Here is a 22,348-nt window from a genome sequence, read left to right as displayed (position 1 = left end):
TCTACTACATGATTTCTGGCGTCAGATTGGTAGTTTTTTAGCAAATAATAGATAATAGGCCTTTTAGTGTACCGGTAATTGTAAAAATGTCCACCTTCAGGTTGTAGTTCACTTGTCTTTCTGCTGTGAAATCTTTTATATTGTTAGTAATGTTTCAAAATGAAAGCTTACTGGACTGAACTTTGGTTTACTTGATTATCTATACAGAATTTGTAGAAACATCATGGTAAAATTTGTTTTTCAATATGATCTATCAGGCTTTTAATGAACTTTTGTTTGTTTATTATTGAATTGCATTATATGATTTGCCCCCCACAATTAAAACAACAGAGCTTTGATCATAAAACTAAGCATTTAAATATAATTTTACAGAGACATATTATTGGGAATATAGAATGACATCTGATATTTATATGCATTTTATGGAAGTAGTCTGCTAAACTGTTACAAAAATCATTATCATAGTTTTATCTTACTTTTTGGTCACATGCTATATGAAAAAAACGCACTCTCTAGTTATATCTCATATATTTATTAATACCATGTCCACACAGACGTGGTATTAATAAATATATGAGATATAACTAGAGAGTTCGTTTTTTTCACCTTTATTTGATTACATTTTTATGACTCGCACCCATAAACGGTTTGGGAGTTAAGCGTGCCTGTTCTCAGCACATGCTATATGAGCCGTAAACGTTTGATGTATCAAATATGACACTCAATAAAAACACACATGCAAACTTTTTTTTTTGTCTAAAGGTTCAAAAAACTGTGGACTTTTATTTAATAAGTTAGGCTTTACAGGGTTAAAGACCCCATGAAAGGAAAATTGTTGTGTGTTCTTGTTTCAATATGGTGTTTTACTGTGAACACCAACTTGATGTAGTGTTTTGTTAATGTGATGTTGTGCAGGGTGATCAGGGTCAGCGGGGCATCCGTGGGTTAGCAGGGCCATCGGGAATAGCTGGACCCTCAGGGTCAAAGGTGAGTGAGATCAGTGAATCTGGAATATTTTGTCTTTTGGTATATTATATCATGCAAAATGAGTTTGAGGGTCAAAATAACTAAAATAATTTTCATTATGTTTTTGTTATTAATGTCTTTGTAGGGAGAGCCTGGCACCCCTGGACGACTGGGTTTACCTGGACTACCGGGACGTGCAATACCAGGACCCAAAGTAAAAGCTTTCTATTTAGGTTTTCTGGTATTTGCACTATAAAACAAAGAAAACTTAAATTCAAAGTTACTTTCAGACTTTTGGATCCTAGTACAATATATATATATAGTTGATCCATATTGGCGGAAGTGAGAGACTGTAAGTTTTGAATGCGTATATCTTCTAAATGCAAATTTTGTGATTGTTTTGGAGCTCACTAGCTTATAGATAATCGTACGGCCAAGATATTCATACTAAAAGCCAAAAAAACTTTAATTTTGATATCTTGGGAACTTTAAAGTGCCCAAATATATCTGCTTTTTTGAACTTTACCTTTCATGTAGTGTGTAATTGAGCTGTTTTTGAATGTAAAAGGTCTGCAAAGTTTTAAAGATAAAAGTGCACGACAAATACATTTGTTGTCTACTAAAAGAAAGAATCGATTCTGAACTGCTGAAACGAGTCGTCATGAATTCCAGTCTCACTTCCTGTTACAAACATACGTAACAATGTAACAAATTTGCATAATGCCAGCCTATGGTCTTCATTGGCTGCCCGCAAATAATGTCTACTTTAATCCTCAAAAACTTTAGTTGTAACTGAGACTCTAAGAGTTTGGTTCATGTTGTCGACATGTCGAGAAGACTATGTTTTCAGCTACGAATTGATATGGAAAAACCAACGGCATTGTTACTGTGCATATCACTGTTTATCAATCTCTGAGGAAGTGAAATTCAGATATGGTAATTTTTTAGTTTAATTTAGTTTCCAACACGCTCTGTAAGTGGTCGACCAATCGTAACAGTATGGGCTGTCTAACCAATCAGAACAGAGCAGACTCTCATAAAGGAAGGGTTTAGAGAGACTAACTTATCAAACAAACAGTTTTTAGACTCTTTAAGAAATGATGTGATGTGCAATGCATATGATGAGAAAATTAAAGTGTTTTTACCTTGGATGCATGTGAACCTATTGTAGGAGACTCCGAAAAAAATTAGGAATCTTTAAAATAACATAATAATGTCTCATTGTAGGGTGACTCCGGCCCATCAGGTCCACCTGGTTTAGTAGGAGAGACAGGATATGGACTTCCTGGACCAAAGGTAAATTTAATTCTTATTTATTGTTAAAGTTGTAAAATAAACATTTTACTCTGTTATTAATGATGTCAGTTCTTGATCAACATTAATTGGATAGCTCATGCTTTGTTTCTCAGGGTGATCGTGGTGACCCTGGTCCTCAGGGTCTAAGCGGCCCTAAAGGCGACGGCTATCCTGGTCCCTCAGTACGTTAAACATCCACAAAATCCTATTAATATCCCTTTCATGTTCATGGCATCATAGAAATCTTCATTATTCAGCATGAGGCTATATTTTGTTGTTGTTGTGTGTGTAATTTGTTTGTTGGCTTCCTTTTCAGGGGCCTCCTGGTCCCCCTGGTCTTCCAGGAGAACATGGTCAAGAGGGCATCGGTATACCAGGACCAAAGGTAGGATGGTTATTATGCGTCACGTTAAAGCAGATCATATATATGAATATTATGAACATATAGTGTGTAAACACAGATATTTTATTGTGACTGTGTCTCAGGGTGATGTTGGCTTCAGAGGTTTACCAGGCCAACCTGGACCTCCAGGGGAAGGAGTGCAAGGACTACCTGTACGTCATCAAACACAGTCCGATAGTTGATTTAGCCCTCGTCAATCTCCTTCAGCCCTTCTTATTTAACACAGTATTGCATTAGATCTTCTCCCATTGTGCCATAAGATTTCTAAATTGGATGGGTAAGATGCAGACATTATTATTAAGACAAGTAAAATTAATTTAAAATGTGAAAATATAAAATATAAATTCTATGTTAATGTAATATTTACACTACCATTAAAAAGTTTGGGTCAGTAAGATTTTTTTTTTAAAAGAAATAAATGCCTTTATTAAGCAACGACATATTAAATTGCATCAAAAGTGAAAGTAAAGACATTAAAAACTGAAAATCCTAATATAAAGCGGCACAACTTTTATCAACATTGATAATAATAAGAAATGTTTTTTGAGCAGCAAATCATATTAGAATGATTTCTGAAGGATCATGTGACACTGAAGACTGGAGTAATGATGCTGAAAATTCAGCTTTGATCACAGAATATATATATATTCACATAGAAAACACTTCTTTTAAATTGCAATAATAGTTCTCTTTCGAGAGGTTCTCTCGTATTGCGTAAGTTTAGCTTACGCTACGGGAAAGATTCATCTTCTCGAGATACTGAAGCCAAAAAATTATCCTTAATTTTGTATAACTTGTCAACGCAGTGCAGCAGCTAGCAGACCTAGAGCAGGCCATCTCGCGTGCTCATTGGCTGCCCTGCGGGCAACTGCTGCAGCCTACCAGTGCGCCCGGCGTGACGTCACGCCCAATGAAGGGCGCCCGCGCCTTTATAGCGTCACAGCCCACCAGATAGGCGTGGCTTAGCGTATAAAATAGGGGCTGTAGGCTGAATTCTCTGATTTTTCGACTCTTCAGCGAGCTCTTCGCATCGCTGGATTTGAGAGAAGCCACCGCCGCCGTCGAACAGCGAACAGCCAGCTTAGGACAGCGCTGAGGAAGCCGGCCGTCTTCGCCACCTTCAGCCATCCGTGCGAGCTACGCTATCCGGCGACGTATCCTTTTTGCAAATCATTCTAAAAGAGCAGCGAGCGTCTTTTTAAAGATGCCTCGCACTTCCTGCGGCTCGTGTAAAGCCCCGCTCAGCGCCGGAGACCGCCACCTGATCTGCGCTCTCTGCCTGGGCCTGGAACACGCAGAGCTCGCCCTCGCGTCTCGGGGGCTGCGAGCTCTGTGAGGAGCTTCCGCTGTCGACCCTGCGGGCTCGACTCGAAGCGTTCAACACCACAGCAGTCACTCCGCCCCCTGTGGGACCGCGCAGAAAGAAGCGCCGTTCCCTGAGACAGCCGGAACCTGTGGCCACAGCGACGCGCTCGCCGGAGAACCTCCCTCGAGCCTCGCTCTCGCCTTCCCCACCTCTCCTCACTGACGCGCAGCTGCCGCTTGCGAGCCTCACTGCCGTCCCTTCGGAGGATGAGTCCGTGGGACACGCCACAAAAGACTGCTGCTCTATCCTGGCATCAGACAGCGAGGAATGGTCGCTTCACTCCGCCTCCTCGTCAATCCAGGAATCCGCCCGTACCCGCGCTGGAGCTGACGCGGAACTTATGCGCCTGCTGACGCAAGCTGTCGACCGTCTCGGGCTCGAGTGGTCGCTGCCGAAGGAACCCGCGCCGAACAGGCTCGACGGCTGCTTCCTTCAAAGTCGCCGCCGCGCAGTTTCAGAAACCAGGCCCGCTCCATTCCTGCCGGAACTTCATGCGGAGCTGACGAAGTCGTGGAATTCACCTTTTTCTGCTAGACTTCAGTCACAGGCCTCCGCGTCGCTCTCCCGAGTGGACGGCGCCGCCGAGAAAGGGTACACAGCGATTCCCCCTGTGGAAGAGGCGGTCGCAGCGCACCTTTGCCCGCCCTCCGCGAGATGGCGGTCACGGTCAGCCCTCCCGTCTAAAGCCTGCAGAGCCACTTCCGCCTTGGTCGGCCGCGCTTATGCCGCCTCCGGCCAGGCCGCGTCTGCTCTACACTCGATGGCTGTGCTTCAGATCCTGCAAGCCGACCTCCTCCGTGAATGGGACGAGAAGGGCCGGGACCCAGCTGCGGTTACGGATTTGAGAAGCGCGACGGATCTTTCTCTCCGCGCCACCAAAGCTGCAGCCCAGGCCATCGGACGAGCCATGGCCGCGTTAACCGTGACAAAGAGGCACCTCTGGTTAACGCTCGCGGATATGAGAGAAACTGAGCGAGCCACCTTTCTGAACGATCCGCTTTCCCCCACTGGTCTCTTCGGCCCAGCGGTGAACGGGATTGTTGACCGCTTCTCTATGGTGCAAAAGACCACGCAGGCCATGAACCTCTTCCTGCCGCGACGCTCGAGTTCCGCCACAGGCCGCTCTCGCGAGAGACAAAGCCAGCCTCCTGTGCGAACCAGCACCCAGCGTCCAGCACAGCCTCAGCATCAGCCTTCGCAGCGACGTCAGGGCGGCCGCCCTAGATCGCGCTCAGACAGCCGTCGCAGACCGCCGCCCCCCAGAGGGCATCGGCAAAGGCTCACGCTGAAGTCTGAGCACGCGAAGCCCTCCTAACAGCGGGAGAGAAAAGACGCGCGTGTCCCGCTGCGCCCGGACCGCCGTCAAAGTTCATTTCCCTGTCAGTCCCCTTCGAACAGGCTACTGCAGTGGTTCAACTAGCAGCCAACGAGCCGGTTTATTCACCCTCTCGCCTGCACACAAACGCCGTTTTCACGGCGACCCAGAGAAATCTCAAAAAGAGTATAATGTCTGGTCCGGCTCACGCCGTCAGTGTTTTAAGTGTAGTGAATGTGCCCACGCCCCAGTGTTCACCCCTACACATAAGCACTCAAAATCCCGTGTCACTCACAGAGCACACTCTCATAAAGCGCAGAAAAGCCGCTCGAGTGTTGAATGTAAGAAATGTGTCCACAGGTCTGTGCCCACTATCTGCCCGCTCTGTTACACGATCAAAGAAGCTTATGAACGTAAGTCTCGTGCCCGCCAGAGAGCGCTCACGCTTGCTAACACAAACCTTCCCCCGGGTCCCGCCTGTGCGTTTAAGTGTTATCACGAAACACAGGGCGTTAATAAAACGCTCCCCATCTACTATGATCGGGGCGTCAGATACAGTTGTAAGTCTCGTGCCCGCGTGCGCGCGCTCACGCTTACAGAGAGCTCTCCCGCCCAGAGCGCTGCTCGCGCGTCAAAGTGTGGCAAAAGTATGTTCCCCATTCCTTATGATCGGGACATCTCACATAAGTCAGCCGGTCTCGGCTGTCAGCGAGCGGCCATTGGCCAGCGCGCGCTCTCGGCTCCGGTTCAGTTTCACAAGCCCGCAAATGGCGGCGGTCTGAACTCCCAGGCCATTCGCCCCCTGGCGGCTCACATAGCTGCGTGGGAAACTATCCCAGGGATTTCAGAATGGGTGTTGAGCACAATAAAGCAGGGCTATGCACTTCAATTCGTTCGCCGTCCTCCGCGCTTTCAAGCCCGGACCGCGACGATAGTGAATGCGGAAGTAGCACACCTACTTCACGCAGAAATAGCAAAGCTGCTGTGCAAAGGGGCTATAGAAAAGGTGCCGCCTTCTCTGAGCGAGTCAGGCTTTTACAGCCGATATTTTCTCGTACCCAAGAAGGACGGAGCCTTCAGACCTATCCTAGATCTGAGATATTTGAACAAAGTGCTTGTAAAAAGACCGTTCAAAATGCTTACGACCAGAAAAATCCTCGCGCACGTTCGCCCGAGGGACTGGTTTATTTCTCTAGATCTGAAGGATGCCTATTTTCAGATTCAGATAGTACCCCGTCACAGGCAATTTTTGAGATTCGCCTTCGACGGTCAGGCATATCAATACACCGTCCTGCCGTTCGGCCTGTCCCTAGCACCCCGTACATTTACAAAGTGCATGGACGCGGCGCTCGCCCCCCTGAGAAGTCAGGGGCTGCGCATAATGAACTATCTGGACGATTGGCTGATATTGGCACAGTCAGAGACAGAACTACTATCTCACAGAACAGTGCTTCTCAGTCATCTGGAAAGCTTGGGTCTCACGGTCAACTGGACCAAGAGCTCATTACTGCCCAGCCAGTCAATTTCCTTTTTAGGAATAGAACTGGACTCGGTGACCATGACGGCTCGTTTATCGACACAGCGCGCGCGCCGTGTTCGCCACCTAGCCGCATCTTTCCAGAAGGGCAGCTTTCTCCCTTTGAAAACATTTCAAAGGATGTTGGGCTGTATGGCATCAGCTGCAGCGGTGCTCCAGCTGGGCCTACTGCGCATGCGCCCGCTCCAACGCTGGTTGAACGCTCGCGCGCCTCGCCGAGCCTGGGTGTCTGGCGGCCAGAAAATCAGAGTGACTCAGACCTGCATAACAGCTCTGCAGCCCTGGTTAGTGGCCGATTGGTACCAGCATGGAGTAATGATGGGAACCATCTCTTATCGGAAGGTCATCTCGACAGACGCGTCCAACTCGGGTTGGGGCGCGCTGTTCGAGGGCAGACCGGCCTTTGGCCAGTGGTCAGACCAGGAGAAGGGTTTTCACATAAACTGTCTGGAAATGATAGCGGTCGAGAACGCGCTGAAGTGCTTCCTCCCGTTTATACAGGACCAGCATGTTCTTGTCTGCTCGGACAACACATCTGTGGTATCCTATGTAAACCGTCAGGGCGGTGTCAGATCCAGAAATCTCTGCAATCTGACGGAACGCCTCCTTATTTGGTCACAGACGAACCTGCGCTCGCTGAGGGCGGCGCATGTGCCTGGCCATTTGAACGACGGCCCAGACAGACTGTCCAGGGACAATGTTCCCCCAGGGGAATGGTCCCTGCACCCCCAAACGGTCCAGAAACTGTGGCGCCTATTCGGCAGAGCGGAAGTCGACCTGTTTGCGTCAAAAGACAACACTCAATGCCCGATGTTCTTCTCGAAGGACGAGGACGCGCTGGCCCAGGTTTGGCCCAGCCTCCCGCTATATGCTTTCCCTCCGGTCTCTCTGTTGCCACAGGTGATCAAGAGGATCAGGGAAACGCGCCACTCGGTGCTCCTCATAGCCCCGCGTTGGGAGAATCAGACTTGGTTCCCGGAACTGGCACGGCTGTCACATACAGCTCCGTGGCCGATTCCGGTGAGGGCAGATCTCCTCTCTCAAGCTCGCGGCACGATCTGGCATCCCCATCCAGAGCGCTGGTCTCTGCATGCATGGTTGATCAACGGGTACTCGTTGCCCTGCCAGAAGGAGTGATGAACACGATCACGCAGTCTAGAGCCCCTTCCACGAGAAGGCTCTACGCGTCTAAATGGTCGGTGTTCTCTGGATGGTGCACCGACAGAGGTCTGGACCTGCGGACATGCGGGGTGGCGCATCTGCTCACTTTCCTACAAGAGCTGTTGGATAAGGGAAGATCCCCATCCACGCTCAAAGTTTACGTGGCGGCCGTAGCAGCATTCGCGGAATCGACGCACGGCCAGTCACTGGGAAGACATGAGTTGGTCATCCGCTTCCTTAGAGGAGCTAGAAGGATGAATCCGCCGCGCCCCCCGTCGGTTCCCATGTGGGATCTTTCACTGGTCCTCGAGGCCCTGAAAGCTTTTCCATTTGAACCACTAGACTCCGTGGAGTTGAAATATCTATCACTAAAAGCCGTTTTTCTGACTGCACTGTCGTCAGTAAAACGTGTAGGGGATCTGCACGCGCTGTCTGTCAGCGCGTCGTGTCTTGAGTTCGGACCAAATGACTCTAAAGTCATCCTCAGACCTAGACATGGTTATGTCCCTAAAGTGATGGGCACTCCATTCAGAGCGCAAGTTATTTCGCTGTCAGCTCTCCCAGCATCTGACAGCGAAAGTGATGTGAATCTCCTCTGCCCTGTCAGAGCGCTGAGGTTTTACATTACGCGCTCCGCCTCCTTCAGGCGTTCGGAACAGCTTTTCGTTTCGTTTGGTGGGCGCGCCAAGGGGCTTGCCTCCTCGAAACAGAGCCTGTCCAGATGGATAGTGGACGCTATAGCGGCAGCTTACGCGTCAAAAGGCCTGCAATGCCCTCTGGGCATCAGGGCTCATTCCACGAGAGGTGTGGCCTCGTCGTGGGCATGGTCCAGTGGAATTTCTATCCATGACATATGTGTAGCGGCGGGCTGGAGCTCCCCGTCTACCTTTGTCAGGTTTTATAACCTAGAAGTTCCTGCCTTGCAGGCTAAACTGTTGTCAGTCTGAAAAGAGGTGTATTCTGCCCAGATCTCCTGCTCAGATCACGTTCATGACTCAGCTCTCCTGGTTGAGCTGCACTAAGTAGGGTATGTGCCATATGACTATACAGACCGGCGCGCTGTATTCCCTATGTGTGCTTATGTACAAGTGATGGCCCGCGTGGCTGGCCACCTTATTTTTTCCACTTATGGGGTTCCCCTTAAGCTCGGGGTCTCATGTGGATGCTTGGCGCGCACGGCGTTGACAAAGTGTTCCCGTAGCGTAAGCTAAACTTACGCAATACGAGAGAACCTCTCGTAAGAGAACGATACTCGGTTACTAACGTAACCTCGGTTCTCTCTAGAGAGGGAACGAGTATTGCGTAACCGGCCGTGCTCACGCCACGAGCGACTTCGCTTCAGTCGTCAAAAAACCAGAGAATTCAGCCTACAGCCCCTATTTTATACGCTAAGCCACGCCTATCTGGTGGGCTGTGACGCTATAAAGGCGCGGGCGCCCTTCATTGGGCGTGACGTCACGCCGGGCGCACTGGTAGGCTGCAGCAGTTGCCCAAAGGGCAGCCAATGAGCACGCGAGATGGCCTGCTCTAGGTCTGCTAGCTGCTGCACTGCGTTGACAAGTTATACAAAATTAAGGATAATTTTTTGGCTTCAGTATCTCGAGAAGATGAATCTTTCCCGTAGCGTAAGCTAAACTTACGCAATACTCGTTCCCTCTCTAGAGAGAACCGAGGTTACGTTAGTAACGGAGTATCGTTTTTATTTTTAAATGCTGTTTTGATCAAATAAATTCAGCCTTGGTGAGCAGAAGACACAAAAATGTATTATCAACCACCAATATTTGAGCGGTATATAATTTATATTTTATAGTACAAAATATTAAAGTGCCATCTGCAAACAAATGTATATGGTGCTTTCCTCATAATTAATAGAGATAAGTTGTAATAAGTGTAAAAAAAAATCTAAATTTCTTTAAAATAAGTGCCCCTTTCTTTGTTTTGTTATCTAATGCAATAATATTCAGACATTTTTTAAGTGTGTCTTAAGTATCTAAATACCTTTTTGGAGACACTATTTGCCATAGGACACAAATAAAAACTTTCTTTGGAATACATCCCACTCCTCAAAGGTTTCATTGATTACCACATCATCTTAACACCACATTTATCATAGTACAGTATCCATGATCGTATATTCACAACCAGATACACACATGCAACTGCTTCAAATCTTTTACATATGTCCAACAAATCCAGATAATGTAATCCAGTAACATAAACGTCATTCCAGATGTCCAAGTTCTGCTTTTATCTCTGCATGAATGTGTTTTAACTTTTGATTTATGCTGAATACTCTTTCTCAGGGCAACATGGGAAGACCAGGACCTCCTGGCCCAACTGGGCCACCCGGACCAGGCATACAGGGTCCAAAAGTGAGGCATTGGCATACACACATCACAAAGATTTGAACACGTATCTATATCTAAACCTAAGCGCACATCTTATATACTCTATAACAGGGAGATCAGGGTTCGCAGGGTGTAACAGGGCCAAGGGGACCTCCTGGAGAAGGAATGCCGGGGTCAAAGGTCTCAGGTTTTGTTAAATAATCTGTGTTACATGATTGAATATTCGTATATTGTAATGTGAGGTCCATTTGTGTTTCTCAGGGGGATCGTGGAGCTCAGGGCGAGAGAGGGATGAAGGGAGTTAAAGGTGACATGGGAGATTCTGGCATTCCTGGACAAACAGTTAGTAAACCAACCTCAACGTTAACAGAGCATTTCCAATGTTTTTAAAATGAGTTTCTGTTTCATTTAGGATGCAGCCTAAATAGTAGACTGTGGAACCGAGCCATATAGTCATCATTTATTATTTCGGCTGAGTAAAAGAGAGGCAAAATTATGTCCATAAAAAAATTCTCAGTAGTGTCATTAATTATAACTCACTTTTTCAGGGTAGACCAGGAATCAAAGGAGACTCTGGGCTAACGGTATGTCTTTCACATCATACTACAACATTCAAAACACACTGTGCATATTTCACTCATTCAAATATGATGTTTGTGTTTAGAGGGACGACATCATCAGAATGATCAGGGAGATTTGTGGTATGTTGCATCCCACATTACACTTTATATACAACGTAATATGCTTTATGTATTGTTCAAACGTTTGGGGTCGTTAAGATTTTTTTGATGATTTTTAAAAAAGATTCTTCTGCTCACCCAGGCTGCATTTATTTGATGAAAAATACAGTAAAACCTAAAATATTGTGAAACTTTATTACAATGTTTCTATTCGTTATTTTAGTTTTATTGTAGTTTTATTAGTATTTTGAATTAGCTTGTAGTTTTATATTTTTAGTTTTCTTGTTAATTTTGTTTTCTGTATATACAAATGTGCTTTTTGTCATTGTATTAGTTTTTTTTAATATTGATATTAGGTTTAATTTTTTTTATTTCAGTTTTAATTTAGTTTTAGTTTTTATTTATTTGCATTTAATCACTTTAGTGTTTCAGCTTAAACTTATTTCAGTTTATTGCCAAAAGGTCTAACTTTCCTTTAGTTTAAGTTTTTCAACTAATATTTATGTATTTATTTATGTATTTATTTCAGCTTTACTTCATTTAACAGAAATGTTTGTAGTAGTTTTAGTTTTAGTTAATGATAACCCTGATTTGAATATATGTATTATTGTATATATTGAATATAATTCCTGTGATCAAAGCTGAATTTTCAGCATCATTACCCCAGTCTTCAGTGTCACATGATCCTTCAGAAATCATAATATGATGATTTGCTGCTCAAGAAACATCTCTGATTATTATCAATGTTGAAAACAGTTATGCTGCTTCATGTTGTTGAAACTGTGATAATCTTTTTCAGGATTCTTTAAAAAATAGAAAGTTCAAAAGAACAGCATTTATTTGAAATCTAAATCTTTTGTAACATTATAAATGTCTTTACTGTCACATTTGATCAAATTAATGCATCCTTGCTCAATAAAAGTATTAATTTCTATAAAAAGTTTTACTGACCCCAAACGTTTAAATGGTATTGCATAATTTTAGGCCAGTCTCACTGGTTTTAAATTCATGAAATCTACTGTACTGTCTTTCTTCAGGCTGTGGAGTCAAATGTAAAGAGCGTCCTATGGAGCTAGTGTTTGTGATTGACAGCTCTGAGAGCGTTGGGCCTGAAAACTTTGAGATAATAAAGGACTTTGTGGCTGCACTAGTCGACAGACTCACTGTGGGACGTAATGCCACTCGAGTTGGCCTTGTTTGTTACAGCCTTGAGGTCCAGCTTGAGTTTAACCTCGCTCGCTACATAACCAAAGAAGATGTTAAACAAGCCATACGCAGGGTTCCCTACATGGGTGAGGGCACGTACACCGGCTCTGCCATCCGCAAAGCAACTCACGAAGCGTTTTACAGCGCGAGGACGGGTGTGAGGAAGGTTGCCATTGTCATCACTGACGGGCAAACAGATAAACGTGAGCCTGTGAGGCTGGAGATCGCTGTTAGAGAGGCGCATGCAGCCAACATTGAGATGTACGCTCTGGGGATTGTTAACATCAGTGATCCGACACAGGAAGAGTTTCTCCAGGAGCTTAATCTCATTGCGTCGGACCCTGACGCTGAGCACATGTACTATATAGACGACTTCAACACCTTGCCAGGTAATAGATACAGCAAGCTTGAGGCTGAATGCCAGTTCAAATACTTCTACTGTATGAAAGTATACTCTGGTGATGGTAAGGTTCATACCTTTGAATACTGAACGTATGGATGTGTGCAGTCTTCCGTCAATATGTGCATGATGCTTTTTCACATCTCTGTTTATTTTTAAGTATGATTTGATTGCACTGCTTACCAGTTAATGAATTTTACACACAAACTTGAAAAAAATATTAATATTAAGATAATAACTGCACTTCACTTCCTAAATTAAACATTCACAATAGAGAGATCATGTGGTGAAAAATTATCTATTATTCATAGTTTTGTTTCATTACCAGTCATTAGAATCATTATTATTAATTTTTAGATTTAAACACATACATTTGATACACACATACATGGAGTATGTTTTACAAGAAAGTATTATTTCATTTTTTATTCTTTAACATTTCATGTTTAATTCAATGTGTTACTTGCCATTTTTGTAATTATTTGTGAAATTTACAGACTGATTTTTTATATATATAAATATATAATATATTTCATATTTTTCCCCTCTTTTTAATTGTCCCTCATACAGCTCTGGAGTCCAAACTAGTCAATCAGCTCTGTGAGGATGAGAACGGAGCACTTATCTTCAGTCGTATTAATGGTTTTGAAAACGGATATGGAATTAATGGCAACCGCATCAATGGGAACGGCAGGTATAATTCTGGTACCAACATAAATGAAGGCAACAGAGAGAACAAGGGATCACAATCTGGGGTGAACACTGTTACTCAAGAGCGCGGGAAGGGAGAAACGTTTGCTCTAACATTTGGTCCAGACATTAATAAGGTTAGTGCACTGAAGATAATGGATGGATTTTTATATTTGTGCTCTAGTGTGTGTATGTGTATGTGTACGTGTGTGTGGACGGGGGACTGATTCCACTGTGAGTGTGTAAGTGTGTTTCTGGGCTGCTGGATATAAAGGAATATTAATCATGGTTTGAATATTAATCTGGTGTGTGTGTGTTATGTTCCCTTAGGAGGCTGAGCGTGTAACTGAGACACCAGACATAAAAACTACAGAGCAGAGCGGCGGTAGAGGAGATACTCCTACAATCACTGGGACATCCACAAATAGCAGACCTTCATCAGGGACATCATCATCATCATCATCAACTGTGAACTCGTCATCATCCTCAGTGCTGTATATACCAGCGCCACGACCACCGTTACCTAAAGGTACACACATGACACACTCACTAAAACAATACAAAATACACAAGTTTGGAGTGTATATATGTATATATGTATATATAGATATATATATATAATTTTTATTTTTTATAAATAATAATAATAATATTAATAATAATTATTATTAATAAATAATAATAATACAACTAAATGCTGTTCTTTTGAACTTCTTTTCATTAAAGAATCCTGAAAAAAATGTATAACGTTTACACACACACACAAATATTACAGATCACAAACATTTGAAATTTGGTGTACATAAAAATACAAAGATAAATTTTTCACGAGGCGGCAAATTCCTGATTTTGTAGTTACTCATTCATTACTTACTTACTTGCTTACTTACATTAATGGGCGAAATCCAATCGGAAATAAAACCTAAAAAATTTGCATTTGGACCATGCATTTAGTCACAGTTATGGTGGCAGAGAGAGCTTAACGTGCCTCAACTAAAGAAAACACATGCATATAGGAAAAAACACCAGCTTTGTGAAGGGATTCATGTGTTCACTTTCATTTGGGCAAAAAAAACATTGTTTGGATATCACCCAATAACAAAAGCCAGTAACCAAGAGACATATTCTCAGACATTGCCCACCAGACAGGATCTGAAATGTAATCTTGCTAAACATAGTTTTACATCTATGTTCAGAGTTTGTGTCTCTGGACCCCCGTTGTGAGCTGCTCCTGGATCAGGGCCCTTGTCGGGACTATAACATCCGATGGTACTACGACCGGCAGGCCAACGCCTGCGCACAGTTCTGGTATGGAGGCTGTGATGGGAACCGGAACCGCTTTGACACAGAAGAGGAGTGCAAGAGGACATGTGTGGTCGTGAGAGCTGGTAAAATACTCACCTGATAAGTAAATATTACAGCGAATAAAAAATGGATACCAGTTCCTGCCATTTAGTCACAGTATTTTCTTTGCATTTAGGAGGCTGATATCAGTTGTGGATACATTTTCCTTTTTTCTGTAATTCCTCAATTATCACTCCAACGGACCTGCACTGAAAAACACAAAGCATAAAAAATTAGTAGGAAAGGACATTTATTAAGAGACATTGCAACAGTAGCTAATTGAGAATTAATTTCCTATCACAACCAGCAGAACTGTGAATAAGCAATATTGTAATATTCTACACTGTTATAGTTAAACAACATTCATTGAATTGGCATTTATGTAATAAATTAAATGTGTTCTTGATTTTGAGAACTAATGTTTTCAGTATCAGTGAAAGTTTGTAATTTTTTATCTCGTATGTACTTTTTATAATAAAATATTTTGTACTTGGATAAATGGCTTGGCTGTTACACTGTCAACAAATTCAAACGTTCTGTAATCCCATGTTCACTAAATGATGCTGTATTGTATTTTCCACTCAAGGAGGATTTGTGCTCCATTTTACAGAACTCTGGTTTTGGTTATAATAGATTTCTAATGAGGTAACGTGGTTCTCTTGTGGTTAGACACTGCCATCTCCTGGAAAGAAACCATATTGTGATGTCCAAAGATGACTATAATACTTGATCCGTTAGCATTCCCGTTCATCTCAGTTGCATGGGATGCAGTCCTGGAAGTACATGACCTTCCATTTTTGTTCATGTGACTAATTACTTTGGAGGAAAGGGTTGGCGTCTTAGCATTGTCCAGTTAGCTTATTGCTACTGGTACCCATACTACACCATTATGTTGGCAAAACCTCTTTCTCAAATTTTTATCTTTTCGCAAAAATCTATATGCATGAAATTCCTGGATTTGGTTAAATATTGTTGGGCACCAAGATAATCAACCCCAAAATTCTAAGCATCCAAAAACAAAAAGTGGTAACTTACCACAGCTAAAGTCTATATGTCTTAAAATATGAAATTAAGCTGGTATATTACTCCTTATCTCTGTTATTAATATCTCACCATGCTTTAACAGTCTCACACACCTGTCCCTTACGCTTCGACTTAAATTACACATGACTACTTCCCCCAACACCTTTCTGTCTGTTTTAATTTTAGTAATAGTGTCTCTAGTCTGACTGCCGCTCTCCCCTGAGCCCTGAGATCTTTCCATTTTCTAGGTTTGGAAAATCATTGGGTCCAGTGAATTTGTGATTGTCAAGTTTACACATCTTTTTGAATGGCACCCAATGAAGTTCAAATGATCAGTTTGAACTGTCTTTGTATTGACCCCAATTAACTAGGAAGTATTCATCTTTGTACCTTTAGGGGTACAACAGCTTGTCTCTGGGGCAGTACAACTTTGTAGCTTGTCTACTCCTAAAAGGTGCATATTTGTACCTTAGACTAGTAATATGTACCTTTATGTTACTACTATAAAACTTGTAGGGGTAAAAAAGGTACAAAGATGTCCCTTTGAACTGTTGTACAAGGTACCAGGCACTTCAAGTATGACTAACTACACTAAGCATTTGGTCTCCTCCCAGGATCTGACGCATGTATAATAAAGTGTGGGTGACTCGAGGCACCGAGTTGTTGAGGCAGCTGAAAATGGCTCATCACCTGTTGTAGTCGCAGCTGTCTTTAAACACTGCGAGCGAACCCTTCATTTATGTGAGGAATTGTACTCAAAGACTCTTGCACTGAATCTTGTAGACAAAGTATAGAAGAATAGAATTGGATTGGTAAAACTTGCAGACTCAAAGGTCTCGTCAGATCTCTATGTGTGGCCCGTCCTGTGACAGCTGGCGTCTTGCCTGGCCATCACATTGGGATCCCCTTCTTCACAACCAGGATTGAGGGATGACAGAGGCAGTGGGGGTGGACAGGAGCTGGAGGGTTATATTTAGAATGGCAGGATTAAATAACAACCCCTTCACCCTGGGAATCTTTTCAGCTCTCTGTCCTTTTCCAGCCCGGACGGTGTGGCGAGCAGACCTGCAGCCACTTTCTCCACTTCTTTCTTCTTTAGTCCTTCATTTCCCATCTTGAAACACAACAACATGGATCCCAAAGCCATAAAGGAGGAGCTGCGGCTGTTCCAGAGCACCTTGTTGCAGGATGGACTGAAGGAACTTCTGAATGAGAACAAGTTTGTGGACTGCACTTTAAAAATCGGTGACCGCAGCTTTCCCTGCCATCGCCTGATCATGGCCGCCTGCAGCCCCTACTTCAGAGAGCTCTTCTTCTCCGAGGACGGCAAAGAGAAGGACAGCGGCAAAGAAGTGCTTCTGGATGACGTCGATCCTAACATCATGGACATGATCATCCAGTATCTGTATTCGGCTGAGATCGACTTGACGGACGACAACGTTCAGGAGATTTTTGCAGTGGCGAACCGTTTCCAGATTCCCTCAGTGTTTACAGTGTGTGTGAACTATCTTCAGCAGAAGCTTTCGCTGTCCAATTGTCTAGCCGTCTTCCGGCTCGGCCTTGTCCTTAGCGTTCCCAGACTCGCCATAGCGGCTCGCGATTTCATCGCTGACCGTTTCGAAACCGTGTCTGCCGAGGAGGAGTTCCTTCAACTGGCACCTCATGAGCTTTTGGCCTTGATTGGTGGAGACACGCTTAATGTGGAGAAAGAAGAAGTTGTGTTCGAGTCGGTGATGAAGTGGGTGCGCAGCGACAGGGCCAAGCGTGCCAAGAGTCTAAGCGAAGTTTTTGACTGCATACGCTTTCGCTTGCTTCCAGAGAAGTACTTTCGGGAGAAGGTGGAGACCGATGACGTGATCAAGGCCGATCCTGAAGTCTTGAAGAAGCTGCAAGTCATCAAAGATGCCTTCGGAGGAAAACTCCCCGAGAAGAAACCCAAAGAGAAGAATGAAGGAGAGGCCGGAGAAGAGGAAGAAGAGGAGCTGCTGCCAGGTTACTTGAATGATACTCGTAGGCTGGGGATGTACGGACGCGATCTAATCGTCATGATCAATGACACGGCTGTTGTTGCGTACGACGTGGCCGAGAACGAGTGTTTTCTGGCTGCCATGTCAGAGCAAGTGCCGAAGAACCATGTGAGTTTCTGCACCAAGAAGAACCAGCTCTTTGTCATCGGGGGCCTGTTCGTTGATGAAGAAAGCAAAGAGTCTCCACTGCAGTGCTACTTCTACCAGGTACAAATCAACTTTGAAAACTGGGTGTCGGTGTGATGGTAACCAGACTAGGTTTCTTAAACTAGCTTTACCTCCATAGTCTTTATGCTGGTCCACCAGCATTTATCCAGGATGGACCAGCATGGAAATATTCTTTTCATGGGTCTTTAAACTAAATTAACTCTCATCTGCAAACTTCAATCAATTTCCAAGATAATTTTCTGGCATTTTTCTTTTTCAGGCCACAGTTTAGAGTTTCTTGCAAAACAGCTTTACGATAACGCTTTACAATAAGGTTCAGTTTGGTTGAGCTATCAAGTCAAGTCAAATTTCTTTGTATAACACTTTTCACAATACACATTATTTCAAAGCAGCTTTACAGTAAATCATGATGTTAATGTTTATAATATTTTGATCTCTTCATGCCTTATAGTTGCATTTAGCAAATTAGATCTGAGCAATGATATAGTTTTCATTTTGTGACAACAAGCAATCAAGAAGTTGAGATTTGCTAAAGTATACATCACCCTAACTTTATTTAAGAGCTGGGGATAATATGTAAACGTGAAATATCTGAAATAATATGCATATGTAATCAATATTAGCCAATATTTTTAAATGAGCATGAACCTAAGTTAATATAAAAATAGTTGTTGATTGGTAGTTCATGATATCTAATCTAATGTTAATGAGTTAAACCATAGTGAACCGAAGTGCTATGGAATTTATTTGTCATTTTAAAACTATTTTGTCCTATCCAGCTGGACAGTATCGCTGCTGATTGGAGGGCAATGCCACCAATGCCCAGCCCTCGATGCCTGTTCAGTCTGGGTGAATGTGAACACCTGCTGTTCGCCATCGCTGGCAAAGACCTGCAGACCAACGAGTCCCTCGACTCAGTCATGTGTTATGACTCTGAGTATGAATTCATCTAATATGGCCATCATTTTCTGTTCGACTGCTGGTTCTGCTCTTCACACATGAGTGGGCTACTGGCCCAGATGTGTGTTTTCAGTATTTCATTTCATTACAGAAAGATGAAATGGAGCGAGACCAAGAAACTTCCTCTGCATATTCACGGTCATGCAGTTGTCTCGCATAACAACCTGGTGTACTGCATTGGAGGAAAGACAGATGACAAGTAAGTGTGTGTGTGTGTGTGTGTGTGTGTGTGTGTGTGTGTGTGTGTGTGTGTGTGTGTGTGTGTGTGTGTGTGTGTGTGTGTGTGTGTGTGAATGAGATCATTGGTGCTCTCATTCACGCATATGGTGTAGTTCGCAGCTGTCTGTGCTCCATCAAAGTTCCTCAACAATTCTCTGTACAATGTGACACTTAAGGCACCAGACGGCAACAGACACTTCGTTGGGTTTTGTCAGATCAGTATGTTATCCCTGTCAGCCTCTGCCAGCTCTCGTTTTTGCCGATTGAACATGTTGGATCTACATTAGTCAGTCTTCGAATATCTGAGAAATGACGAACTGTAGTTGGTCTGTAAATGCAGGTTTAATTGGCCTTTAAAGCCTCTTATCATGAGGAATCAATTTTGCGTTCAACTTCATTAAAATCAAATCTTCATATTCAGATTTAAAAAAGCATTTATTGACATTGAGCAGCTAAGACATTATTATTACTAACCCCCTGAAGAACTAGAGTGAGTAAAAAGTAAAGAAAATTTGCTAAACCTGTACTGCTTCTCTGTCTGTGTAGCACCTACTGCTGTTTAGAAACAACGGCTGAAGTTTATTTTGATATAAGTAAAAAAAAAAGTCATAAAGTCAGTTTGAGGCGAAACACAAGTTACTAGAAAGAATACAAAACACATTTTTCAAATAATGTGCACCAATTCATTTTTACACAATTACACCAAGAATTTGTATTACAAATGCAAATACAAAGTTATGTCATGAAACTCTAGACTACTCAATCTTCCAGCAATCCCATGATTCTCTATCGGGCACAGCTGATTGGTTCCTGCTGTATCAGTAGCCAATGAGCTCACTGTTTAACCTTTAAATACTTGATCAGTATTTGCATCTGCTCTCTAGCAGATCTATTCTGCCAAGACCAAACATATCAACATTGTCATATCCATTAGCATGCCAAACACTCGAGAGTTGTCATGACAGAAATAAAGTTATAAAGTTTTGATTTTAAGGTCAAAGCTAACACAAATCGGTGCCCTGTAAATCCCTTTTGATGAAAACTGAAAGTAAATAAATCTCTGTTGTCTCTCTCACAGTAAAGCTATCAATAAAGTGTTCGTGTACAACCACAAGCAGTCTGAATGGCGAGAACTGGCTGCTATGAAGACGGCCAGAGCAATGTTTGGTGCCGTAGTTCATAAAGGAAAAATCATTGTAGCTGGAGGAGTGAATGAAGGAGGACTCACAGCTCTATCTGAAACCTACGATTTTGGAACAAACAAGTATGATTCCACATCATTGTTATTTTAGTATTATTTATATACTTTTATAGTATTTATTTTCATTTTAGTTAAAGTTTTAGTCATTTTGTCATGTGTTTTGTATAAGTTTCTATTTAGCTTTCATTTATTTTTATTTCGGTTCTAGTTTTGGTAATGTTAGTACTTAAAATTAATTTCAGTTTTCTATTTATATTTCGATACTATGATATTTACAGGTTTGCTTGCCAAACGAAATTATAATATTTATCATTCTAGATGTCGTCTTCTTGTGCTTAGCCATCTTTTTTTCATCTCTTCACTGTTTCTGCATGTAAAAATCTATACAATGCATTAAATTAATTAATATCATTTTCTCTCAGGTGGGACACATTCACAGAGTTCCCCCAAGAACGCAGCTCTGTGAATCTTGTGAGCACCGGAGGAAACCTCTTCGCAATTGGCGGCTTTGCTATTGTAGAGCTGGAAGACAAAAGTATCGGACCCTCCGAGGTCACTGACATTTGGCAGTAAGTCATCCTGATTTTGTGTCATCGAACTAATCAATCAATAAATAAACAAACTAATTAGTCAAGTTCCAAGAAAGAGCCCTGGAATAGAACTGGATGTCAAAATATGAGTAATGAGTTTCCTTCCTAAAGCTGAATTATGTAAGATTTTTTACTGAAGACATACAGCTTCAGTTAGGCTACAGAAGTGCAAGACAATTTTCGTTGCATTTAGACCTTCAAAGATTAAATATATCAAAGAAAACGGGGCATTGTGATGCAACGCGCTACAATGGATGTTTAATACCATTCAGCATCATCACGCACCCAATCAAAAAGACAAATGTACCAGTTTATAATGTTAACATTGACATGTCAAGTTTAAACAGCCTCAAACTATTGTGGTGCATGTCAAAACGTGCAGATACGTTGAATGGGATATATATAGTCAACATGCTCGTGTTCACTTTAGACAAGAGTGTTAGTCTACTCAATTGCTTACATGACACATAGCAACACACCTAAAAGTATTCCTACTTTTACCTTTTGAAACATGTCTTCACAAGCACCCATAAGAGCTGTGTTTATAATGTTTGAGTTGGGGAGGCGCGACATACGAATGCTGTATATGCTATATTTTTGTAATTCCCATAGGTGCCATTAGTGTCGCAGAAACGACATGCTTCATATGTAAACAGCTATTGATACATGACACGTGCATTGACCGGCTTTCTTTCACAGGTATGAAGATGACAAAAAGACATGGAGCGGCATGCTGAGAGAGATGCGCTACGCTTCTGGCTCCTCTTGTGTTGGCATGCGTCTGAATGCGGCCAGGATGCCCAAACTCTAAATGAAACCACTCTTTTAAAGTGTGACTCCATATGGTCATGTGACCTTTGACCTCAGCACACAGCTGTCTGTGGTCATTTAAGCATAGTCTAAAATGAGAAACCAATTGAACTAAAAGTGCAAAAAAGCTTTTTGGGTTCTCTAAAGTATTTTTTCTTTTACATTTTAGACTTGACAGTTAATGTGAAATGAATGTGTATGTGTGTGAACAAGTCATTTTTCATTTAATGCCATGACAGCTAGAACAGGTGTGCACCTATTTCTGTGTTGTTATTATACTGTAATAAAAAATAAAAACTTCAATACTAGTAGGTTACTATATGTATATGCATATTATTTTGTAAAATAAACATTTTTAAACCTTATCAAATAACTTGTGGTGGTTTTTTTTAGCAGGCAGTTGATTTCACTGATAATTGCAAAAATAAAAAAACTATATATTCTGGCTAGTCACATTGTTTTTATAGCAACACATTTGTATTATTTATTGATAAATTACTTTTTAGTTTTCATGTATTAAACTGCTTTTGTGAAGTTGAACTAGATACTATTTCTTTGGGTGACCGGGATCGACGGCTGTGGTTTGGACTTCGGTATAGAAGCACAAGATTTGGTTCCATTGCCAAAATGACTCACTG

At 42.7% G+C, this 22,348-nt stretch overlaps 2 protein-coding genes across 2 annotated transcripts in view; both read left to right on the top strand.

The window, feature by feature from the left end:
- Window positions 1–15,211, top strand: part of col28a2b (collagen, type XXVIII, alpha 2b) — a 48,757-nt gene extending 33,546 nt beyond the window's left edge. The window contains exons 21-36 of the mRNA XM_077199803.1: window positions 916–987; window positions 1,112–1,180; window positions 2,194–2,262; window positions 2,376–2,444; window positions 2,579–2,647; window positions 2,749–2,817; window positions 10,348–10,416; window positions 10,504–10,572; window positions 10,654–10,734; window positions 10,941–10,976; window positions 11,057–11,093; window positions 12,110–12,667; window positions 13,249–13,505; window positions 13,699–13,897; window positions 14,565–14,756; window positions 14,849–15,211. Coding sequence (XP_077055918.1) covers window positions 916–987; window positions 1,112–1,180; window positions 2,194–2,262; window positions 2,376–2,444; window positions 2,579–2,647; window positions 2,749–2,817; window positions 10,348–10,416; window positions 10,504–10,572; window positions 10,654–10,734; window positions 10,941–10,976; window positions 11,057–11,093; window positions 12,110–12,667; window positions 13,249–13,505; window positions 13,699–13,897; window positions 14,565–14,756; window positions 14,849–14,856 — 1,923 coding nt within the window. The 3' untranslated portion in view covers window positions 14,857–15,211. The remainder of the gene's footprint in view (window positions 1–915; window positions 988–1,111; window positions 1,181–2,193; window positions 2,263–2,375; window positions 2,445–2,578; window positions 2,648–2,748; window positions 2,818–10,347; window positions 10,417–10,503; window positions 10,573–10,653; window positions 10,735–10,940; window positions 10,977–11,056; window positions 11,094–12,109; window positions 12,668–13,248; window positions 13,506–13,698; window positions 13,898–14,564; window positions 14,757–14,848) is intronic.
- A 1,164-nt stretch (window positions 15,212–16,375) lies between these two features.
- Window positions 16,376–22,075, top strand: klhl41b (kelch-like family member 41b). The gene is made up of 6 exons (XM_077199804.1): window positions 16,376–17,969; window positions 18,710–18,867; window positions 18,982–19,089; window positions 20,188–20,373; window positions 20,733–20,879; window positions 21,600–22,075. Exons 1-6 carry the CDS (start codon window positions 16,866–16,868, stop codon window positions 21,709–21,711), a joined length of 1,815 nt encoding a protein of 604 aa, XP_077055919.1. The 5' UTR covers window positions 16,376–16,865; the 3' UTR covers window positions 21,712–22,075.
- The last annotated feature ends 273 nt before the right edge of the window (window positions 22,076–22,348 follow it).

The sequence above is a fragment of the Siphateles boraxobius genome, unplaced genomic scaffold (genome assembly GCF_051911475.1).
Source record: "Siphateles boraxobius isolate OS27281-9 unplaced genomic scaffold, OSU_SipBor_1 41, whole genome shotgun sequence".
Lineage (NCBI taxonomy): Eukaryota > Metazoa > Chordata > Actinopteri > Cypriniformes > Leuciscidae > Siphateles > Siphateles boraxobius.
Note: the sequence above shows the minus strand (reverse complement) of the source record. Positions and strands in the feature narration are given on the sequence as shown.

Excerpts from the sequence above, each read along its gene's own strand:
- klhl41b (XM_077199804.1), top strand. The coding sequence starts at position 16,866 with ATGGATCCCAAAGCCATAAAGGAGGAGCTGCGGCTGTTCCAGAGCACC. Across the intron at positions 17,970-18,709 it reads TGCAGTGCTACTTCTACCAG|CTGGACAGTATCGCTGCTGA; the intron begins GTACAAATCAAC and ends TGTCCTATCCAG. Across the intron at positions 18,868-18,981 it reads GTCATGTGTTATGACTCTGA|AAAGATGAAATGGAGCGAGA; the intron begins GTATGAATTCAT and ends ATTTCATTACAG.